We start from the raw sequence: 25,319 nt of genomic DNA, 5'->3' as shown, positions 1-25,319 counted from the left end.
TGCAAAGAAATGCACTTGTGTTAAACGTACATAATATGAATTTTGATCAAAGTATGCTCCCAGTTAACTCCCAACGTCTATCAAGGTATAAATTTCCATTTGTCCAGAAAGTTCTCTCGTCTCTTCCCCACCCATCACAACACAATCACTGCTCTGATTTCTATCACTATAAACTAGTTTTGTCTGATCTTGAACTTTTTATTCCTAAAAATTCATGCAATATGTATTCTTTAGTGTTTGACTTCTTTTGCTTAACGTGAGGTTTTTAGTTTCACGTTGTTGCTAGTATTCCTCTTTTCTATTTGTACTGTTTTTCATTTCTGTCCCTCCTGCCTTCCTGTTAATTGAATGCTTTAGTATTCTGCTTTCATCCTTTTAGCTCTAAGGTTTTTATATTGTATTTTTCTGAAGCTGGAAACGGGGAGAGACAGTCAGATAAGATAGACTCCCGCATGCGCCCGACCGGGATCCACCCGGCACACCCACCAGGGAAGACGCTCTGCCCACCAGGGGGCGATGCTCTGCCCCTCCGGGCGTTGCTCTGCCGCGACCAGAGCCACTCTAGCGCCTGGGGCAGCTGCCAAGGAGCCATCCCCAGCGCCCGGGCCATCTTTGCTCCATGGAGCTTTGGCTGCGGGAGGGGAAGAGAGAGACAGAGAGGAAGGAGGTGGGGAGTGGAGAAGCAGATGGGCGCTTCTCCTATGTGCCCTGGCAGGGAATCGAACCCGGGTCCCCCGCCCCGCACGCCAGGCCGACGCTCTACCGCTGAGCCAACCGGCCAGGGCCAGCTCTAAGGTTTTTAAAATGAATCTTTAACTTGTCATGGGCTACTTAGAGTTAACATTGTGTCTCTTCACCCAAAATAAAAGAGACTTGCAACAGTGTAATTTCATTTTATCTCCCTCCTTTGTGCTATATTTTATCATACATACATGTAATATATTTTATATATACATACATTATAGAACCCACAATTCAATCTTATCAATTTTACTTTAAGCATTCTGTTTTTTAGTAAAATAATAAAAATTTAAATATGTGGTTTTTATATTTACTCAGTTTTACCATTTCTGGGACTCTCTTTTTCCTAAAGAGCCAGCTTTCCAACTGGGTAATTTCCCTCCAAACTGAAGAACTTCCTTTAGCACTTCTTGCACTAAGGAATTCCTGACAACATGTTCTCCTAGCTTCTGCATATCTGAAAATGTCTTTGGTTCACTTTTGCCCTTGAAGAGTAGTTTAATTGTATATATAATTCCTGGTTGGTGGTTATCTTTCTTTCAGCTCTTTAAAGTTGCCATTCATTGCCTTTTGACCTTCCTTAAAAGTCAGCAGTAATACTTACGGGAATCCTCCTCTATATAGTGTGTCCTTTTTCTCTGGATCCTTTGAAGATTTTCTCTTTACCATTGATTTTCAGCAGTTTAATAACTATAGTGTTCCTGGATGTAGTTTTCTCTGTATTTATTCAGCTTAGAGTTTGCTGAATTTCTAGGACCTTTAAGTCAATCTGTAGGTTTATCACCAAAATTGGGAAAATTTATAATTATCCCCGTAAGTCACTGAGGCCCTGTTCACCATCTGAATCTTTAGCCCTCTAGTGTTAAAATAGGTAATGCTTGTTGATCCTTGAGTAAGTTCACCACCCTTTCTTCTGCTATCTCTAATCTCTGTTCAGCCCATCCAGTGAATTCTTCATTTTAGATATTGGACTTTTCTTTTTTTTTTTAATAAATTTTTATTAATGTTAATGGAATGACATTAATAATTCAGGGTACATATATTCAAAGAAAACATGTCTAGGTTATCTTGTCATTAAATTATGTTGCATACCCCTCACCCAGATGGGTTCCAATTCTCTGCTTCTTTTTCCTTTAAATCTTCAAACATAATTATAATAGCAGCTTTAAATTTCTTGTCTACTAACTCCAACATCCAGCTCATTTGGGGGTCACTTTCTATTAACTGATTTTTCTCTTGACTTTGAATCACATCTTCCTGTTTCTTTTAGATTCAGTAAATTTTAACTGTATGCTGAATATTATGGCTAGTACAGTATAAAGGTGCTAGGTTCTCTTATCTTTGAGGAGTATTGATTTTGTTTAGTAGCCAGTTATGTGGATTACCATGAATTTGTAAAGACTTGGCTTTATGCTTTATTAAAGTGGTTCCATTTAGTTATCCTTTGAACTAAGAAAAATCCCTTAGTTCTTGTGTGGAAACCCTAAAGTGTTTGCTGAGCCCCTGTAACTTGGGACTTGTACTCCAAACTCTGCTTTCCTGTGGAGACAGGAGCTAAAATTTCTATTCCACTCTTTCAGCTTCTAGATGTTTCTTTCCTCTGGGCTCTTCCATGTAGTCATAATTCACAAATGTTACCCGAGGATTTGAGGGGCATTTATGTGGGTTTTAGGGCTGCCTCACCTTGGCTCTCTTCATTCCAGGCCTCACCTTCTCCCTTGCCAGCTACAGCCTTGAACTCCACCATGTAATAATACTTCAAACCAACAAGACTGGCCTCCCCTTGAATTATAATCACCATACCCAGCAGACAGGAACACCCATCCAACCCTTTTTTCAAAGACTGAGTCTTTGAGTACCCTCCAGTCTCTGCCTGCTTTGGGCCACTCTCCAGTGCCTTTATATAGGTTTTATGTTATTGTTACGCAGTTTGTAATTTTTTTCCCTTGGGAAATTAAATCATGTATAAAGTACAGGTACTCCTTAATTTTAGTTTTAATGTGGCTTTTTAAACCTATCTTAGGTTTTTAGAATTGTTATTATTTCAAGGGTTTTTATTCTGTGGGTTAGCAGCCTAAAAAGTTAGTCTTCAAAGAACCTAGCTATAATTTTATTTTCTGTTAGGCTGAAGGTTTCTAATGATGCAACCAAACCCTTCACTGATATAGATAGATAGATAGTAGAGAGATTTCTCATGTCTTCACATTTGAGGCTATTGACAGAATTACTTCAAGATTTAGGTTAAAAAACTCACTTGTTTTATGAATTTTTATGAATGAAAAAATTATATACTGATTTCTAAAAGTCCAGAGCTTCTAAAAACACAAGTTTATTTATTCCATTGATACCCCTGGGTAAAAAACTGTATCTCCCTATTACATCTCTAAGTACAAAGTGCAAAAAATTAAGGTCCATTACCTGGCTGAGAATGAAATCCTTATTCCATATCCTTTGTTGCTTCATTATTAAATGAACACAACATCTTTGGAAGTGCTTCATGGGACTTTTATATTTTCATAAAATGCAATTTAGCTTCCTCATTATTTATACTTTGAGAGTAACTCATTAATTTTATAGCTAAAATATTTTATGTCACTGTGTTTTTCAAGTCTGAAATTCTAAATCAGAAATAAAAGCCCAAAATCAGGCTGGCAACTTCTAATCGCAAAGCAGAGGGCAGAATAGAACAGATTCTGCTCCTTTTTAATATTTTTCTTCTGAAATGATTTCCAGATCAGTTGCCAACAGAGAGTGGAGTGCACATGCCAGAGACGGCTGTGTTTCTTCTTAAAAGATAATTAAAGCAGCTTACACTGTCCATGTGGTATTATGAATATATAGACAATATTTGCATATGATCTACTGGTGTTCTGGGGACCATCTGATCATGTGTGGGCTGCCAAAGGCATCAGCAAGCTGGTGACTTTCATCTGTGGACTTGGTCACTGTTGTAGTTTGAGAGGAGGGTTGTTATCCCACAAGCTGAGAGCGACTTTCTGCTCCTGGACTCTCATTTCAATCCTTAATCATTTTATCCTCATCAATTCCTTTCATGCTAAATTCCAAAGTTGACAGTTGGTTTTAGTCTAAAGGTGATAGTTCAGAAAATAAAGGTATAGGCCCTGGCAGGTTGGCTCAGTGGTAGAGCATCGGCCTGGCGTGCAGAAGTCCAGGGTTCGATTCCCGGCCAGGGCACACAGGAGAAGCACCCATCTGCTTCTCCACCCCTCCCCCTCTCCTTCCTCTCTGTCTCTCTCTTCCCCTCCCGCAGCCAAGGCTCCATTGGAGCAAAGTTGGCCCGGGCGCTGAGGATGGCTCTGTGGCCTCTGCCTCAGGCGCTAGGATGGCTCTGGATGCAACAGAGTTACCCCCCCCCAGAGGGGCAGAGCATCGCCCCCTGGTGGGCATGCCAGGTGGACCCCGGTTGGGTGCATGCAGGAGTCTGACTGCCTCCCTGTTTCCAGCTTCGGAAAAATGCAAAAAAAAAAAAAAAAAGAAAGAAAGAAAGGTATAGAAAGAGAAAGGGTGTGGACCAAATTTGTGTACTTAGAGTGATATTCTTCTTTGGGGGTTGGAATATGTTATTTTTACTTTGCTTTGAGGTTGGAAAAGACAAGTTATTAAAAGCAGAGAGGAGGGTCAGACAATGAGCACTCAGCCCAATGACTTTGGGCTCCATATGGGACTAGCATGGATGGTACTGTCACCTATCACAAGAAGTAGCCTCTTTTGAAAAGGGACCATGGCACCCTTTGTATTTCCGTAATCATGAAGGAAGAGAAACAACCTATGTGTGTTTTACAGGGAATGGGCTTAATAACTTACAGTATAGTCAGGTAATGAGTACCATGCAGTCACTAAAAATGTTTTCATAAAATTAATTTTATGAAAATAAAGGAAACACATTGATACATTAGTGTTAAGTATAAAAAAATTTTTATGTATGTACAGTATGATGATAATTCACCAAAACCAGAAGAAAATTGCATACACATCACGAAAAAAACTAGAATTGAACATCAAAATATTAAGAATATAACAGCTCTCTGGGAGTTTGCAACTGAAAGTTTTTTAGACAAATGTAACATTATTATCATTATTATTAATGATAATTAATTACTAATGATAAATAATGATATTAATAATTAATTATTGATAATGATACTAATAATTAATGATAATTATTAATGATATTAATGATTTTTAATTCCTTATTAAAAAAGGAAATTAAAGCAAGTTTCAATTTTAGAAAAGAGATCACAAGGAGCCAAGAAGGTAAAGAGATGGATACCCCACCCGCATCCATGGTCAGTGTGCCCAGACACATACACACACACATATGTACACACATACACACACAGAGACCGACATACATTCGCATACTTGTACTCCTAATCAAAACCCGGCTACAAAAAGACAAAGCTGGAGGGGGAGATGAGTAGAGAATACTGGTGATTAAAAGTTAAAAATAAACATTTTACACCCTTTGGCTGGTAGCACAGTAGATCAAGTATTGTCCCGGAGTGCCAATGTTCCCAGCTCAATCCTGGTTCCGCTGGTTGGAGCCCTGGACAAGACATGTATGACAAGCAATCAGTGGCTGTACAACTAAGTGGAACAGCAACTTGATGCTTCTCTCTCTCTCTCCTTTTCTCTCTCTCTCCTTTTCTCTCTCTCTCAAATCAATGGGAAAAAATAACTAAGTATTTTACAGTAAAATAGGAGTTCAAAGCACTTGACCAAAAAAAGAAAAAAAAACTAATAATACTTCATCTGTCTTTACAATTTCATAACTTTGGAGTTAGGAATATAAGAGAAGAACCCAGAGCCATTCAGAGGGGGTTGGCCTGACCAGAGACACAGACCCAGCCAAGGAGAAACACTGGCAGACCTACATTTGGTCCCCAACCACAAGCCACATGTGGTCTCAGTATCTGTAGTATAGCACAAGTTGGGGATAGGTGGGGCACAGGAAGACTATGGACGTCTAAGACGTAAAATCCAACAATCCCCTACATACCTGGTTGATGACAGTTCCGACAGACGTAGAACTAGAACAGAATGGCATTGCATGAGGGTGCCAGGAAACATTGCTTACTCAGTGTACAAGCAGGTTAAGTAAAGAGGTCAGCAGGTCAACGGAAACAGATACAGAGTTAGGGAGCTCAAAGAAAGGTAAGAGATTCCCCCTTGATGAGTCAGCGAGAGACCCTTGGGGAGGCGACCGGGCCTTGGAGGGTGGATCAGAGATTAGGAGAAGGAGGGAAAGACATCAGACAAGAGACAGACACCCAGAAGTAAAGAACAGGAGGTCACAATTGAGTCATTTTCCCAGAACTGAGATTTCCTTTGAGAGTATGGAGGGATAGAACCACATTATATGACAGTTTGGATGTCAAGTTTAGGAGTTTCAACTTAAGGCAATGCAAACACAGGAGTTTTTGTAAGTGAGGGGTAATGCCAAGACCACACCATGATATTAACCTGGTAGCTCTCTGTTTAAAAAAAAAAAAAAAAAGCTGAAGCATTAATACACAGAAGTAAACATACCATTTAGGAGGTAAAAAGCGATAGGAGGTCTTACAATTCAATTAATAGAAAACAAACAACCCCAATGCAAAAGATGTAACCAAATATATCATCAGAGAAGCTATACAAATAGCTAATAAGCACATGAAGCAATGCTCAACATCCTTAGTCATGATGGAAAAGAAAATTTAAAACCACAAGGAAATACCACTTCATACTAACTAGAAAAACTATAATGAAAAGGACAGACAATAACTTCGTGAGGATATGGAGAATGAGAACCCTCAAACATTTCTAGTGGGAATATAAAACGGTGTGGTCACTGTGGAAAACAGTTTGGCAATTTCTCAAAAAGTCAAATATAAAGTTACTGTGCTACCCATCAGTTCCACTCCTAAGTATCTTATCTATTCAAGAGAAATAAAATCAGACATGCAAACAAAGGCATGCACACAAAAGTTCATAGCAGCATTATTGATAATAGCCAAAAAGCAGAAACAGCTGGTAAAAGGATAGAGCAAATGCAGTATATCTTATGCAATGGAGTGTTATTTAGCAATACAAAGGAGAGAAACAACCAGAAGGACTGATTCATGCTACAATGTAGATGAACCCCAAGAACGTTAGTCTAAGTGAAAGAAACCAGACATGAAAGACCACATATATTATATGACTTCACTGACATAAAATGTTCAGAAAAGACAAATCTATAGATTCAGGAAGCAGATTAGTAGTTGCCTGCCAGGGGCTAGAGGTAGAAGCAGAGATTAACCGCAGGCGTATCTGTGGAAGTGGGGAGATGAAAATGTTATGAAAGTGACTTATGGTAATGACTGCACCATTCAGTAGGCTTACCAAATGTGGAGTTGGGAATAAAAGAGAGGGACTATGGAGATCTTTAAAGGTGAGGTAGTGACAGGTAGGACATAAAAGGAAAAAAACCTGTGCATTTGAGTAGGGTGAATTTTTTATATGCAAAATACATCTCAATGAAACTCTTTTTAAAATGATGAGAGACATGAAAGAGAGGATAAGAATGAGGGATCAAGTTCAGAACAGTCAGCACCCAATCAGCAAGGTTGAAGACTAAACAATGTGAGGGGAGTCAGGGCTGACTTTCAGGCATGTGGCTCTCATGCAGCAGCCACTCCCTGTGTTGCCTCCCCTTGATCTCACCGGCAGCACAAGGTCTGCCATCGCGGGCCTCCATCACCCAGGGACATCCTCTGGGTCTACACCTTCACAGGGAAGCCAAGGGGTCTGATCAGTGCACATCTCTCACAGTGCACTCAACTCACAAGTCGGAAATGCAGTGTTTCTGGATGGATGGATGGATGGACGGACGGACGGACGGACGGATGGACGGACAGATGGGTGAATGGGTGGGTGGATGGATGGACGGATGGATGGATGGACAGGTGGACGGATGGGTGGGTGGACAGATGGGAAACATGACCTTAAATAAAAAGAGGGATCGGGTGAGATAACTGGACAATAGATGTTCCTGGGGCAGGGCCCGGGGGGACAGTAGCAGCTCCCACTGTTTCTTATAGAAAGGCTGTGATGAACACCAAACTGTGATTCTACTTGTTACTTTTCTGATATGAAAAAAATTCACAGGATTTAAATTTAAACCCCCATTTAAAGACAACGATATAGATATATCAGAGAATTCAGGAGTTATTCCACAGCAACATCCACGTGGCCACCCAACTACTATTAAATAAATGAAATTAAGCATTTCCATGGCCCTTGACATTCAGCCATATGCTAAGCAGTCACACTTGGTTTTTAATTCCTTGCAGCCTTGTCATGCCACATGGAGGAAATGAAGCCGCAGGCTGTGTCCAGAGAAGCCCGGCTCGGTAACTAGCCAGCTGACCTGACTTTCCACATCACAGCAGGCCACAGGGTGAGGTGTCACTCAAAGGGCCACGCAGAGCGCACGAAGAAAACCAATCACCGTTAAATGCCTGCCAGGCAGTCGGCCCTGCTAATGAGGACTGAGTCATAGGCAACCAAAGAAGCAATCGTCAGAACCAGAGGCCTCAGTGCTTACAGTGGAAGAGAAAGGCTGAAGAGGGGACACAAAGAAATACAACGTGGCTTCAGTTCAACTGGCCTCTATGACCCACTTCACTTCCTGCCCAGACCCACGAACACAGGTTAAGAGACAGGAAAGATCTTCCAGGGAGAGGGATGCTGGGAAAAACGGGGAGCAGTGAGCAGCCAGGTGTCACAGGACAGGTGCCATGCCTGGCATACAAGGGCACCTTCAGGTGGTTTCACTTATCTGGCAGGAGAAGAGGCCACCAGAGGTGACAGTGCAGTAAAGCTTTTCCTGCAGCAAACGCTAGCAGATCCCATCTCTCAGGTGAGCACGGGCTCATGAGTTCACAGCGCAACCCAAAGCCCTAAGCCACAGATGGCATGGCATGGCCGTGGGCCCAGGCAGGGAGGCCTGAGACCCTTGTTGGCTCTGGCCCTAATTTTCCTCTTGATGAATGTGTTTTAAGGATAAACGCCGACACATGAAACACAGAGCTGAGCTAAATTGAGAAGTGTTGCCCACACTCCTGAAGAAAGTGAAATAATGTATGGAAATGCAGAGCCTCAAAAGTGTGAGAAAATAAAAAAACACAAAGGCAAGCCAAAAACCTCCAACCTTGTGCATCAAGAAGATGGATTTTGGCCCTGGCCGGTTGGCTCAGCGGTAGAGTATCGGCCTGGCGTGCGGGGGACCCGGGTTCGATTCACAGCCAGGGCACATAGGAGAAGCACCCATTTGCTTCTCCACCCCCCCCACTCCCCTCCTTCCTCTCTGTCTCTCTCTTCCCCTCCCGCAGCCAAGGCTCCATTGGAGCAAAGATGGCCCGGGCGCTGGGGATGGCTCCTTGGCCTCTGCCCCAGGCGCTAGAGTGGCTCTGGTCGCAGCAGAGCGACGCCCCAGAGGGGCAGAGCATCGCCCCCTGGTGGGCAGAGCATAGCCCCCTGTGGGCCTGCCGGGTGGATCCCGGTTGGGTGGATCCCGGTCGGGCGCATGCGGGAGTCTGACTGTCTCTCCCCGTTTCCAGCTTCAGAAAAAAATAAAAATAAAAAAAAAAGAAGATGGATTTTGAAGCCCAGACTCTGACATTTAGACAGCAGTCTTCCTTAATAGACAAGTGAGAGTTACTAGGCTCCAAATTAGTGTAAACTTCTGCTTCAGTAAAGCAGGACTGCTTCCTGCAGGAAGCTTTTCTCAATCAGTCCCGTGAGCCTGTAGCTTCTGTACAGTCCCTCTGGGACTGCAGCCTTATCCTCCCCATATCCCTAATTACTGAGCATGATGCAGGTAACTGTACAACAATGTGGCTATGCCTGAGCGGTCCACATATCTGTTCTCAGCTGCCCTCTTTTCCCTGTGAATTGATTACTCCTAAAGAGTTGTAAGGCTAAGGTGCAAAATGATTGTTGATAGTCCAATTTAAGATTTGAGACTTTTGTTTAATGGTTCAAAATTATGTGCATAGCCCATTAGACTATAAGTAAGCCCAGTGGCCACATCCTTAATTTTTATGTGTCACAGTATTGGGTGTGGCTCTTGTTACATGTAAATGGTGTAAAGGAATATGTATCATGATGTGAGTGAAATAGCTCCCTTGAAACTTATTCTCAAACACTTCATTCTGGCTGAATGTCTCATAGCCCAAAAGGCAAGTGTAGTGAATGATCACAGGTAATTAAACAATATTGGAGCAACTGCTTAATAGTGAGATCGAAGCAACTAGAACATGTATAAAGTATAAAAATAACTGCAGTAAAACAAGACCATTGTCAGTAAGTCCATTTCTAGGAGTCAATGACAGGAATACATCCAGTCCCAGGGGATTAAAATTAGGAGTGATGGATCTAAACTGATGTTAAGAAAGTGTAAGCAAGCTTTCAGAGTAAAAGTGGACAGCAAAATAGAGCAGACTGAGTCTTCCTTAATGACTGGACATAAGTCCATCACTGTTGAATTTTAAATGACATCTGGACAGTCCTCTAGTTCAATATTCATTTCCAAGCTAGCATTTAACATCACTCTTTAGCAGTTGGGTTTTAGGAATAAAACCATGCAGGTAGTTTTTATTTTTATGTTATCGACAATAAAAGTGATTAGAATCCCCTACCCTAATTCTTCTTTGGGTAGGGTTAGTACAAGTCAGGTTAGCACAGGTAGGGTTAGCACGGGTCATGTTAGCATGGGTCGGGTTAGCACAGGTAAGGTTAGCACGGGTCGTGTTAGCACAGGTAGGGTTAGCACGGGTCGTGGTGTTAGCACAGGTAGGGTTAGCACGGGTCGTGTTAGCACAGGTAAGGTTAGCACGGGTCGTGTTAGCACAGGTAGGGTTAGCACGGGTCGTGGTGTTAGCACAGGTAGGGTTAGCACGGGTCGTGTTAGCACAGGTAGGGTTAGCACGGGTCATGTTAGCATGGGTCGTGTTAGCACAGGTAGGGTTAGCACGGGTCGTGTTAGCACAGGTAGGGTTAGCACGGGTCGTGTTAGCACAGGTAAGGTTAGCACGGGTCGTGTTAGCACAGGTAGGGTTAGCACGGGTCGTGTTAGCACAGGTAGGGTTAGCACGGGTCGTGGTGTTAGCACAGGTAGGGTTAGCACGGGTCGTGGTGTTAGCACAGGTAGGGTTAGCACGGGTCATGTTAGCATGGGTCGGGTTAGCACAGGTAAGGTTAGCACGGGTCGTGTTAGCACAGGTAGGGTTAGCACGGGTCGTGTTAGCACAGGTAGGTTTAGCACGGGTCGTGTTAGCACGGGTCATGTTAGCATGGGTCGTGTTAGCACAGGTAGGGTTAGCACGGGTCGTGTTAGCACAGGTAGGGTTAGCACGGGTCGTGTTAGCACAGGTAGGGTTAGCACGGGTCGTGTTAGCACAGGTAGGGTTAGCACAGGTCGTGTTAGCACGGGTAGGGTTAGCACGGGTCCGGTTAGCACAGGTAGGGTTAGCACGGGTTGGGTTAGCATTGGTCAGGTTAGTATGAGTCGGGTTAGCACATGTAGGGCTAGAACAGGTAGGGTTAGCATGGCTGCCATACTCCCCCCTTTATCCACGGTTTTGCTTTATACAGTTTCAGTTACCCACAGTCAATCATGGTCCAAAACTATTAAATGGAAAATTTGAGAAACAATTCACAAATTTTAAATTGAGGACCGTTCTGAGTAGCATGGCAAAATCTCATGCTATCCCACTCTGTCCTGTGTAGAACACAATTCATCTCTGTTAACGTGTCCTTCTCACTGCATCTCATCACACAGGCACTGTATCACCTTACGTCACCACAAGGGTCAGCACAGTAACCTCAAGTCACCACAAGGGTCAGCACAGTAACCTCACGTCACCACAAGGGTCAAGCACAGTAACTTCACGTCACCACAAGGGTCAGCGCAGTACAATAAGATATTTTGAGAGAGGGATCACATTCCCATAACTTTTACTACAGAACATTATTGCAACTGTCTATTTTAGTATCATTAATCTCTACAGTGACATTGGCAATGGACCCTTCAGGTCCTGGAACTTCCTGTTTTCCTGTAAGCTATGGGTAGGCCTGAGAGCTAATGGTGACTTTCTCTTACCTCTGCACCTGCAGCCTTCTAGTGAGTCTACAGCCCCTAATTCCTTGTCTTAGATTGCTTCTTGCTGGAAATACCCAGAATGGTTTCAGGTAATGACTGATTCATTATCTGAGAAGTGAGATGTCTCAACATACTCATTCAATAACTATGTATCAAGATACCCATTCAATAACTATATATCAAGTGCTAAAGACAAGCCAGATACTGTTCTGGGTGTTAGGAATATAGCAGCAAACCAGACAGGAAAAGACCTACTCTCCTGGAACTTACATTTAGTGGAGTTAAAAAACAGTTCTGGAGGCTGGAAGTCAAAAGTCAAAGTGGGTTCTGGTGGGATCTCTCTTTTAGGTTGCAGACTGCTGACTTCTTGTGTCCTCGCATGGGAGACGGGTCAAGGGAGCTCTCTGGCCTCTTCTTAGAAGGGCACTAATCCCACTCATAAGGGCTCCACCCTTATTCCCTAATCCCCTCCCAAAGGCCCCACTTGTCACAAAACAGCATTACACTGGGGGTTTAATTTCAACCTGTGACATTCAGTCTGTAACAGTCCTCTTTCTGTTTTCTTTCTGCTGCTTTCTGGTTAGGGTGCCACTATTCCCAGCCTCCCTCAATCAGGCCAGTGGGACCTCTAGACCACCCCCTGGAAGTCCCTGTGATGAATGCTGAATTCATACTGCACACTTCACCACATCAGAGCTGAAACTCTTATTTGGAGCAGAAGCCACAGAAAAGCAAATAGCAACATATCATGTCATTATAGAATCTCAGCCCAATTCCACCCTATCAACTTCTCCCCTATCTTCTCTTTTGAGCCATCACCCCTCCTGATACTCAGTATTTTGACCATGTTCTATATGCATGTCTATTTTCTGAGAATTCTCATTTTCCAAAGTAGAAAGGCCACACCATCTCATGAGCCTGGGTGGTGCAGGCAATGATGTGCTGGGGAGGTGACAGTGTGAGAGGGATAGGAGTGGAAAGGGGTGTCACCCCATTTTCTACTGACCCCCAGCCAAAGGGAGCCAGAGGGAGATAAAACCTGGGAGACAGAGAGAGTTCTAATTACTTCCTTCCTGGGCTCTCCTCTCCCCCATGGCTTGTGGTATTCCTGCCCTTTCTGTGCTATAAGTTTTCTCACAGAGCCAGAGAAGTGCTGAATGAGGAAAGAGTGAAGTATCCTAGCAGTGCATATAAGATGTCGTTCAGTGAGGCAGACTGAATGCCCACCAGCCTGCAGCCACAGCTTGGCTCAGCAAGCACCCCTCGGAACACCAGTCATAAGTTGGTGTGTGTGTGTGTGTGTGTGTGTGTGTGTGTATGCACATGTCCACGAACACACACAAAGAAGTCCTCTTTTTGTTTCCTTTAAACTTTCTTTATCAAAAAATATACATGCAATAGTTTAACATCAAATAATATCAAAAGACTTATTTATATATAAAAAAAATGTCCCACTCCCTATCTCAGCCCCTATCCTCAAGGGCAACCGATTGAACTTTTTGAGGTATTTACCTCCTTTTTCCTAAATGTGTTTCTGCTATTCTTTCTGCCATCCTTGATCTATCCCTTCCAGACAGGGGCTCTCTACTATGCATTGTGACACATGAAGTTTAGCTCTTATTCGCCACTCTGCTCTCCCCCTCCTCCCAACAATGATATTAATAAAAACAAGAATGGGCTAGTATTTACAAGGCTCTCACTAGGTGTCTGGCACTGTTATGTTTTGGCATGGCTGGTCACCCTTTCCTCCTGACCTGCTCCTCACTTGGCTCCCAGGACCCCCACTCCCACCTCCTCTGACTCCTTCCACCTCATTTGTTGCTGACTGTTAGTCTCCTTTACTGGCTTCTTCCCTTGTGCCTGCCTCTTCGGATGGCACACCTGGGAATCCATTCTTGGTCTTCTTCTTGGTTCTCTCCTCTTCTTCATTTCCTCTCTCCCGCATTGGTGGTGTCATCCAGGCTCGTGGCTCTGAATAGCCATCCCTTGATGACTCCCAGAGTCACATCTTCAGCCCTGACCTCTTCCCAGACCTGTATGTCCAGCTCTCCTCTTGACTTAGATGTCTAATAGACTTTGCAAATAGAAAATGTCCCACACCAAACTCTGGCTGGCTGTCCTGATAGCTGCTTCCCCCATAGTCTTTGTCCTCTCTGCCCATGGCAGTTCTGTCATTAGAGTCATACATGTACAAAACCTGGGAAGGCTGGGGTACAGAAAGAAGACAGAGCTGGTGAGAAACTCCCCACAGCAAGTGTGGTGAAGACACTTTTGTAAAGTAAGCCAATATCACCAATGTTCACAGCATTATTTATAGTTGCCCAGAAGTGGAAATGACACAAATGTCCAACAACTGGTGAATGCATAACAATTATGGTGTGTCACACAATGGCATACTAGCCAGAGATTAAAAGGAAGTTGACACAGGCTACACTATGGATGAAACACTATACTGAATGAAAAAAGCCTGACACGAAAGGCCATGGATTGGATGACTCCATTTGTACAGAATGTCCATATGCAAATCCATAGAGGCAGAAGGCAGATCATTGGCTGCCAGGGGACGGGGGAGGGAGAAATGAGGAACATTAATGGGTGCCTGGTTTCTTTCTGGGATAATGAGGATGGTATGTAATTAGACAGTAGTGATGATCAAATAATCTGTAAATATACCAAAGCCATCGAATTGTAAACTTTATAAGGGTGAATTTTATGCTATGCAAACTGCATCTAATTACACATTATAAACTATACTAATACACATGAATGAAGTAGATATTTATGATTTTTGTGAACTGAAGGTACAGGAACTTTTGCTGAGTTGAGAAAATATGGTGGATAAAGCATGCTGCCCACCCACATATTTACACAGAACGCAGTAGAACTAGTGGACCAGGGACAGGAAACCCAGCGCCCAAGGGACAAGTTTACAAGGAGGAATTCATTTGTATTTTGTGAGCCTTTACACCTTTTGAGTTTTATATCAAGCACATTTTGACTTGCTCAAAAAATAAACTAGTCTCTGGCCGGATAGCTCGGTTGGATAGAGCATCATCCTGAAATGCAGAGGTTGCCGGTTGGATCCCCAGTCAGGGCACATACAGGAACAGATTGATGTTCCTTTCTCTCTCTCTCTCTCTCTCTCTCTCCTTTCCTCTCTCCCTAAAATCAATCAATAAAAAATTTTAATAAATAAAATAAAAAGGTAAAAGAATAAATTATATTATTTTTACATTCACTAGGTTATGGTCATCCATATTTCTTCAACTAAATAGCCACCAGCTTCTCTCTGAGTCCCCAGCACATACCCTGAGATCAGTTCCTTACTTATAATGGTCACTGTTATTGTGAAAAAGAAATAAACTTTAATTTCTTATATGTTGCTTTCTAGGAAATTTGAGTTAATAACCCTTTAATGTTGCATTTAAGTTTATGATTGGTTGTAATTATTAAAGTCATCAGAAGTGAGAATTTTTTACCTGAAAATCATGTGTACACCTTGGTCAGGAATCCACATTTATTCATTCGTTCATTCATTTTTCCTATTTGTTAAGTAGAAGTGCTTACTTAATAAACTAAGCCTACCCATTCTTCTATTCTTGTTACTAACAGGTCACTGGGCTAGTCATGGTTCTAGCACACTGGAACTCCTACTCACATGATAGCAAGAGGCATGCCTCATGCTCTGCCAACATCTGCTAGCCATCAGTAAGCAGGGAACAGCCACGTCCCTACCCCCTCAGCCTGGCTTTTTAAGGGAGTCAACCATGCCTCTTCTTCTGGCTGAGAGCTTGTCAGCTCTCCCCTTGCAGGCACAATTTTCTCTTTATATAGTATCTGCTAGAAATCAAAGCATTCTACCAACTGTTACTATTATTTCATAGCATGTAGCATCTTCCAGCCAACAGTTTCTCATTAGTTCCTAAAAGCCCTCAAAAGTAATCGGTAGGGCTCTCCCAGTTCTCCAGAGGAAGCTGCAAGGTGAATTTCAAGGGCATTCAGGAAACCTCATGACCTCATCTGGCTTCTTCACCAGCACAGCACAGCCCACCTGCCCATAGACTGTTCTTGGCCCTTTTCTTTTCCTTCTAGACTTTTTACTGGCTTCCTGGAAGAGACAGGTCTACAGTTTGAATCTCAAAAATGCATTCTAGATGCCATAGTTCACTCTAATTCCCTTCTCATGTATTTCTCACAGGAGATCTTGGATATTTTTTACTCCAAGATATGGGGCAGAGCAAGTCCATCCTCTGGTTTCAAAATGACTCAAATTTTGGTAATCCTCACATATCATAACTGTGGCTTTTGCTCCAGTAACTCACCCTCCCAGGCAGTCACTGTTTCCCATTTGAGGTATATTTAAGACTAAGTGGGTATGCTTTCGTTTCACTGTTATCATTTTCCAGAAGATCCCGGGAAGAAAAGCTGCATGCAAATTGCTTCCTGCTGGATAGCTCTGGGAGAGTCTCCATATTGGTGAAAGGAAATGAAGAAAAACAACAATCTTTTTCATGGGGCTTAGGGGCTCTTTCCATTGATAATTCTGAGCGTCAGATAAAATCATTGCGGGCTTTATAAGCATTAGGCACAAGGAGGGAGATAAAAACAAAATACTGCGTGCCACACAGCACGCAATCAAGAGCTAAAAGAGCCCGATTTTAGTATCTAGTTCGTCTACTTGTTGATAAAATATTTCTATGAAACCAGCTTTGGTGCTATTTTGACAACATTAATCTTTGTATCTATAGCTGAAGACAAAGAAAGGTTTTAGCCACTCAAGTTGGCTGAAAGCTTTAGAAAAACATAAATAAAAGTTTTGTATTTATGGTACAAAACAGAAACGAGAAAGCCAGGCACTTTTCTCGCACCCCCAGAGGGTTCCGCATTTTGACACCTGCCCCTGTTGGATGAGGCATGATGACTAACTGGCTCTGGAGGTTTTATATGAACACTATCCCCACCTGAAACAATCTCCCACCCCAACCTAGAAGCTTGCTATCAGCCCTTTGAAAGACAGCTCAGATGTCACCTCTTAATTTCCAGTCCTTCCCACCAAGCTAGGGTTGTGCCCTGTCTTCTGTGCCCCAGCAGCCATTGGCCACCAGTGTTGTGATTTACCCATTCACATGTCCCTCCCCCTCACTGACTGCCAGCCCCACTGCATAGTGTGTGTGCCTCATTCATGGAAGGAATTTACCAGTGAACAAATAAATGAGTGAGTGAGTGAGTGAGTGAGTGAGTGAGTGAGTGAAATAATGAATGAGACACACGTGGTAGTTGGCAAACAGCTGACTGGGGGAAAGATGGCCCAGCTGTGCCAGGCCCTGCCAACTGCCTTCTCGATGTAAAAGTTGTCCCTGGTCTCTGCTGAGAACTGCCTTCCCAGGTGGAGCAGCCACACCTGAAGATCTGGGAAGTAACTCCCTTCCTTCCTCATTATTTAAGAGTGGGCAATATGTTTTTTAAAACTAATCATTTAAATCAGTTGATGGATAGCATCTCCCTTTAATACATTTTTATGAAATAAAAAACTGGATTGTATTTTACCAAACACTCCAACAGGCTCTTCAAGCATTACTGAATTTCCTCTTAACTACATCCTCAGCCTGACATGAAAAATGGTGAAGATGGGCCCATGGCCACCACTGAGCTTGGCATGGTGGTTTCCAAAGGGAAGGGACCTAGAGGCGGCCTAGGTAGATAATATTTTATAAGTATATATTAAGAGGGGGCAGGGAGTTATTGCTTAGTGGTTACAGAACTTCAGTTTGGAATAATGAACTTCCAGGGGGGGGGGAGATGAGTGATGGTTGAACAGCAGCGGGAATGCACTTACTGCTGCTGAGTGCATAAACTGCTTAAAACGGTAAAGTTTGTGCTGTGTATTATAGTTTTACCAAAGTGAAAAAAATACAAAGAAGTCTAAAAATCACATGCTTTCACACATCTCTTTAAATATAAACACACAGCCTGACCAGGCGGTGGCGCAGTGGATATAGCGTCAGACTGGGATGCGGAAGACCCAGGTTCAAGACCCCAAGGTCGCCAGTTTGAGCACAGGCTCATCTGGTTTGAGCAAGAATTCACCAGCTTGGACCCAAGGTCGCTAGCTCAAGCAAGGGGTTACTCGGTCTGCTGAAGGCCCATGGTCAAGGCACATATGAGAAAGCAATCAATGAACAACTCAGGTGCCGCAATGCGCAACAAAAAACTAATGATTGATGCTTTTCATCTCTCTGTTCCTGTCTGTCTGTCCCTATCTATCCCTCACTCTGACTCTCTCTCTGTCTCTGTAAAGAAATAAAAATAAAAAAAGAAAAAATAATATAAACACACATATTTGTAAAATTTTCAGTACTCTCCTCTCACTCAGCTGTAGATATCTCTTTCAAACTCCAATAATCTTAAAGTTGACCTTAAATGAAATAATTAAATATGGGTCATTCATATAGAACAACAGTAGTAACGTCTTTCAGAATAGCTGATGTTGACCAGATGGCTTTCAAGAAGTCTCCAGGCTGGATAGCATCTCCCTTTAATACATTTTTATGAAATGTATGCTTGAAGAGCCTGTTGGAGTGTTTGGTAAAATACAGTCCAGTTTTTTATTTCATAAAAATGTATTAAAGGGAGATGCTATCCATCAACTGATTTAAATGATTAGTTTTAAAAAACATATTGCCCCATGCTGTTCCTCATGCTCTCTGTTCCCTTAGATGGGCTCAGATACAAAAGGTGCTGGGGTTTTTTTGTTTTGTTTTGTTTTTAGTATTTTTCTGAAGCTGGAAACGGGGAGAGACAGACAGACTCCTGCATGCGCCCGACCGGGATCCACCCAGCACGCCCACCAGGGGCGATGCTCTGCCCACCAGGGGGCGATGCTCTGCCCCCCGGGGCGTCGCTCTGCCGTGACCAGAGCCACTCTAGCACCTGGGGCAGAGGCCAAGGAGCCATCCCCAGCGACCGGGCAATCTTTGCTCCAATGGAGCCTTGGCTGTGGGAAGGGAAGAGAGAGACAGAGAGGAAGGAGGGGGAAGGTGGAGAAGCAAATGAGCGCTTCTCCTATGTGCCCTGGCCGGGAATCGAACCCAGGTCCCCTGCACGCCAGGCCGATGCTCTACCGCTGAGCCAACCGGCCAGGGCCGGTGCTGTGTTTATACAGGAAGTTTCGAAGTCAGAAGGAAAAAGCTGTCTTGCATGAAAGTGAAGAAAAGAGACACAAAGAAAGTTGACACTGGAATTATTCTCAAGAGGTAAAAAGAGCCAAAATCCATAAATATCATGAAACGAAAAGGTATTCATGTAGCCTTAATTTATTCATTTTTGCAGACCTAAGAAGTCCAAGTACAATGTAAAGAAATTGTTCTTAGTGGCATCGTTTTCTGAAAATGCCTTGTGGGAGACTGAGGGTTGAGGATGCCACACATTTCTTTTACAATAAAACACTCTGCCCTGCGGTCGGCAGACAGGCAGATGCTTGAGCAACCCTGTCCTCTGCCATTCACCTATGGTCCCTGGCACCAACCCGCCCACATGCACTTGGTGGTCTCAGAGTGCATGAGCTCAACACCCAGGACCCAGGTGAAAAAAGAAAGGATAGGAAAGGCCATCTCCCTGCTGCCTTTGCTGCTCTTTCTCATTTTCCCTATTTCCAAAAAGTAAATTACAAAGTTAACTTTAGCAGCAAAGCATGCATGTTTTGGCCTTTGCTCTCCTGGGATATGTTTATGAGCAGGTTCAGTACTCTATGTAGCCACGTTTTCACAAGTTCGCACATGCAGATATTTTCTTCTGTTTTTATTAAGGAGTGACAATATCCTGGGTGGAAGTTTCTTCCCAATAAGAAGCTTTTCCCCTCCCATTTTAGAGTGGATAAACCAACACTAACACTGAGCAAACCCTTGTTTGTGTCAATTCAATAGCCTTTTTTTAAAATTTTTATTTATTTATTCATTTTAGAGAGGAGAGAAGGAGGGAGAGAGAGAGAGAAAGAGAGAGAGAGAAGGGGGAGGAGCTGGAAGCATCAACTCTCATATGTGCCTTGACCAGGCAAGCCCAGGGTTTCGAATCGGCGACCTCAGCATTCCAGGTCAACGCTTTATCCACTGCGCCACCACAGGTCAGGCTCAATAGCCTTTTAAGAACAAAGATGGTAGGGCTCCAGAGGAGGAGTTGTCCACTGATATCTTATTTCCATTCGCTGCCCTTCTGTGGTCACCAGTCACTGACCAGCATGCTCAAACATGTCCTATAAAAATGTCCAGCACAGCCTGACCAGGCAGTGGCGCAGTGGATAGAGCATCGGACTGGGATGCGGAAGGACCCAGGTTCGAGACCCCGAGGTCTCCAGCTTGAGCTTGGGCTCATCTTGGTGTGAGCAAAAAGCTCACAGCTTGGACCCGGGTCACTGACTTGAGCAAGGGGTTGCTCAGTCTGCTGGGGGCCCACAGTCAAGGCACATATGAGAAAAATGTCCAGCACAGACAGGTAACAGAAGCAAAAATACAAGTGGGACTATTTCAGACTTAAAAATTTTTGTGCATCAAAATCAACAGAATGAAAAGGCAACCTAAAAAATGGGAGAAAATATTTGCCAAACCAAAACTACTCTCTCTGCTGGTCAACCTTGGTATGGCAGCCTGTAGGTTTCACGGCTTCCACATCCATTTGGTGGAATAATTTCCTGATCTCTTTCCTCTCAGCATGGTTTCAGCCATTAGTAGTTGTGCCTGGTGTCCACCTTCTGGGTCCATGGTTTGTGCTTCTCTCAGTATCAGCACTGATGCCTGCCCACTCAACCTCACTGTTGCTTCATTGCTCTTGGGACCCTGAGCCCTTGATGTTAGCCATATATTTGGATAATATCCTTCAGGGATTTAGAAATGCAACCTTTCTTTAAAGTTAAGTTACAATGTTCAGAAATCGTTCTATTTCTTATATCATATGACCTCCTAATTCCTAGATTAAGAGAATTTTAAAGTTATCAAGTTAATCTTAATTATTGCAGAAATGAACCAAATTTCTACCTGGCTTACAATTCCAGGTTCAGTGGGAACCAATGTGTGTGGTTGAGTGACCAAATTTAAAATGGAAGAAACACAGAAATAACAAGTTGCAAATCTAAGTTGTGTGAGAGGTTTCTTATTTTAAAATATACATTATTTACATAATTTAAAAATATTAAACATCAAAATAAACTAAAATATATGTGTGTGTTTGTTGATTATATGATGTAAATTAGGGAATAATTATATTCAGAATTATTATAAACTCTTGCTGTATTTTCATTTACACAGACATTCTAAATCATCTTTTTCCTTATGCCCTTATGATGTTCAAAATCTGTTTTCATCAATTTGCCACCATTCAATTAAATCAGGTCCAAACTTTACTTCCATCCCCAAGAAAAAAGATAGATTCACTATGACAAAAAATAGCAGTGTAACTGCTCATGCAAAGACCATAAATCACCAGAAAATAATAAATTAAGAAGAATGTCACCCAGTGTAGCTCTGACTAGCACGCAGGCCAAATGGGGGCTTATAATTCTAAGGGCATGGGCAATTTTAAACCCCACCTGTAACACATGAAATTATAAAAATAAAATGTATGCTTATTTTTTAAAAATCAAGAAGCATTTCTTTTGAAAATTTAAAGAAAGAAACTGAGCAAACTGCTATACCCTTGCTGTACCAACTGTATTTTAAAGAAATCAAATAGCCCTTGAAGAAAAATTTTCCTTAATAGAGGAATTCTAGCACATAAATGCAGAAGAAATGACAGAGTTTTTTAAAATCACCTTTTGGCAACCCCTAATAAAAATAATGTTTATAGGCAGGTATTAGGAAAAGTTTGATGGGGGACTTCATATCACCTGAATCAGGCTGATAGCAACGAAATCTGAGTGAGTGATGAACAGAGAGACAATTCAGACATTATGTGCCTCCTTAGGGAAGGCAATAAAAATACACCTTCTCCAAAGATGTTGACTTGTAGAAAAACAAAAATAAAACTGACTTTGAATTTGACCCTACTTCTAGATTTGACTTTTGGACTATAGGAAATACAGGATAGAGGAACACATCAAATAATGTTATAAGAGACCCAACTTATAACCCCCTTTGCATTGTAAGCTATCCAGGACTAGCTTATATGTTTGATCTATAACGAAATCAGACTCCTTAGCATTAGCATTTTACCATTTTTGTCTATTTTAGGGAAGTTATTATGCAGGCTCAACAGTCTGCAAAAAAACAACAACAGATGTTAGGGGGCCTGCAACTGACTGTTAAGAAATTTGGGCCGTACAGCTAAGATTGTTCTAAAGATAACCTTAATGAGCCTGTTTTGCTTCTGTAACCCCACCTAGTTAGGTGCCTATACCCATTCTTCTTCCCCTGCCCAAAAATGTGGTTTTTGCCTTTAAAAGTGAACCCCTGAGCTTATTCAGGGTTGCATGATTTGAGTCTGTGTTAACCTCCATGCAACCAGCCAGCTTTTAGTAATAAACTCTTCTTAAATTTTTCCTACAACTCTAGTGTCTCCTTGAAACTCAATGGTCACTTTACAACAATAACACCACAGAAATGTAATCTGACAAATCTAAACTGTGGAACATCCTATCAAAACAATGACCAAGCTCTTCAACAAATAAATGGCAAGAAGAAAGGGAGAAAACGGTTATAGGTTAAAATATAGATCTTCCGAATGCAATGTGGACCTTGTTTGGATCCTGATTGGAATAAACAAATAGTAAAAGGTATTTACGAGATAATTCTGGACACTTGAACAATGATCGTGTATCAGGTGATATTAAAAATCATTGCTAATTTTTTTTGTTATGATAATGATTTCATGGCTGTGTGGAATAAAAGGGGGGCAGGGTTTCTTATCTTTTTTCATCCTTGCAGGTGAAATGATTTGATATCTGGAATTTGTTTTTGAAATAATCCAGTAAGGGTGAAGGCAGAGGTGAGAGGAACTGTTCGTAAGGGTACAAACAAATCAAATGTCCACAAAATATATGAATAAAAAAAATGTGATCTATCCAACAATGGAATATTATTCAACCTTTAAAAGAAAGGAAATTGGCCCTGGCCAGTGGCTCAATGGATAGAGCATCAGCCCAGTGTATAGATGTCCTGGGTTCAATTCCCAGTCAGGACACACAGGAGAAGTGACCATCTGCTTCTCCCCTCCTCCCCCTTTTCTCCCTCTTCCTGCAGCCAGTGGCTTGACTGCTTCCAGTATGGCCCTGGGCACTGATAACTCTGTTAGAGCACATCAACTTCAGGTGCTAAAAATAACTCAGTACTCCAGCATCAGCCCCAGATGGGGTTGCCGGGTGGATCCCAGTTGGGGCACATGCAGAAGTCTGTCTCACTATCTCCTTTCCTCTCACCTAAAAAAATATAAATAAAAATAAAAGGAAGGAAATCCTGTCATATGTGACAACATGGATAAACCTTGAGGACATTATGCTAAATAGAATAAGCCAGTCACAAAAGACAAATACTGCATGAGTCCATTTATCAGAGGCATCAAGAGTAGCAAAACTCATAGAAGCAGAAGGTAGAATGGTGGTTGCCAGGAGCTGGGTGGGGGGGCAGGGAGCAGGAAAGGAGAAAAAGCATTTCAGATTTGCAAGATGAAAAAGTTCTGGAGGAGCGGCAAGATGCCAATAAAGTAGGAGGACATTCCAACTTCCACCTCCCAGAACCAAAATAGATTACAACCTAATTTTAAACAGAATCAACTGGAAAAACCAACTTTAGCCTAAACTAAGAGGAATCTATAACCAAAGATCACCAAAGAAGTCACACTGAGACTGGTAGGAAAAGCAGAAATGCAGAGAGGGATTTCTCAGACCCAAGATTCATCTTAAAGGGACCACACAGAAAACCTTTTCCACAACCACTCACCCGGGGCTCCGCTGAGAGGACTGGAGTAGCAGGAAGAGAGTGTAATCTAGAAGACACAGAAAGAAACACTTTGAGGGACAGCCACCCTAACCCCTGGGCTGAGTCACTCCCCAAATCTAAAGTGAATATTTTTCCTGGAACCAGCAATACCAGCAAAGGGAAGCAGGTCACCAGCCAAATGGAAGCTCTCCTGCTACATTCAGAACAAAGAGTAGCTTAGAAGCAGGGAGCCATCAGGGATACAGTGTAGAGTGCTGAGGTCTGAGCTACATCACCACCCCCACACTGCTGAGTGTTTGCTGGAGGGCGGGCGATGACAGGAGGCCGGAGCACAATCCCATACATGGGGGCAGAAGCTGGGGTCCAGCCGTGGCTGTGGACAGGGCATGCAAAAGTGGTCCCACCTACAGTCCCACCTGCAGGGTTGAGGCAGAGGCTGGGAAATCAGTGGAGGCTTGCAGCTCCAGTGTGTGAACACAGTCCCATCCATAGGGGCAGAAGCTGAGAGCCAGGCCATGGCTGCGGAAGCCAAAAGCAGCCCAGCCTATGGCTGCAGACTGGGTGTGCGAGCTTGGTTCTGCCTGCAGTCTAGCCCGCGGGAGCAAGGCAAAGGCTGGGAGGCCGGCCGAGGCTTGCAGCCCTGGTGCACAAGCGCAGTCCTAAATGTGGGGGGCAGGTCAAAACCCGGGAACCAGCCAAGGCTTGCGCTAGGCTTGCAAAACACAGTCCCACCCACGGAGGCAGGGCATAAGCCAGGGGCCAGCCGCATCAGAGGCCCGGGTGTGTACCTGTAATCCCACCTGTGGAGGCGAGGCAGAAGCCCCAGCCACTGCAGTGGCCAGCCAGCCCAGCAAAGCCAGTGCCCGAACACACAAGGCAGTGGCAGCAGGGTGGCAGGCCTGCGGACAGACCACACCCCAGGAACACAGAGGCCACACCCATTGGACTCCTGTGGCCACACCCTTCTGAGGGCTAAAAAAGAAGAAAAATATAAAATAAAATAACAAAGAAGACTAGATACAACAACACCTGAGGCTAAGGGGCAAGTCACATCCAATACCTTACCTAACCCCTGATTTATAGTACTGAGCTCAATAAGTAGCCACCAATAAGAGGCGGCAGAAAGTGAATCTCAGGGAAACCTGAACATTTAAACAAATATTTTCTAGGCCAAAAGTAGATAAAAACCAGCCTAAATTGATATTAACAATGGCACCTGGGCTCAGCAGAGGCAGCCACAGGACCTGGATCTCCTATTGCTCCAAAAAGGTAGATAAGGGCCAGTCATAGGCAGCGATTCCCACTGGTCTGCACCAGGCTCTGGCCAAGAAGGTCCAGGGAGGGCACATTGAGAGGCCAGATACGGAGAACATCAGTTCAGAACCTAACAACCCTTGTTACAGTTACATCTTAAGGAAGGGCTCCTCACACCTGACCCAGTTAAGATATAGAAGACACTGATACAAATAGCAAAATGAACAGTGACCAGACAAACAGCCCACAGCAGTTTA

At 43.2% G+C, this 25,319-nt stretch overlaps 1 protein-coding gene across 2 annotated transcripts in view; it reads right to left on the bottom strand.

Annotated features, from left to right (window-relative positions):
- Positions 1–4,795: 4,795 nt before the first annotated feature.
- Positions 4,796–25,319, bottom strand: part of EFCAB2 (EF-hand calcium binding domain 2) — a 104,241-nt gene continuing 83,717 nt past the window's right edge. Inside the window, exon 8 of one of the 2 annotated variants that reach the window (XM_066236882.1) lies at positions 4,796–5,308. In XM_066236882.1, coding sequence (XP_066092979.1) covers positions 5,148–5,308 — 161 coding nt within the window. In that variant the 3' untranslated portion in view covers positions 4,796–5,147. The remainder of the gene's footprint in view (positions 5,309–25,319) is intronic. The other variant, XM_066236898.1, reaches the window with a different exon arrangement.

This window comes from Saccopteryx bilineata, chromosome 1 (genome assembly GCF_036850765.1).
Source record: "Saccopteryx bilineata isolate mSacBil1 chromosome 1, mSacBil1_pri_phased_curated, whole genome shotgun sequence".
Lineage (NCBI taxonomy): Eukaryota > Metazoa > Chordata > Mammalia > Chiroptera > Emballonuridae > Saccopteryx > Saccopteryx bilineata.
This window is presented reverse-complemented; position numbering and strand designations above follow the sequence as displayed.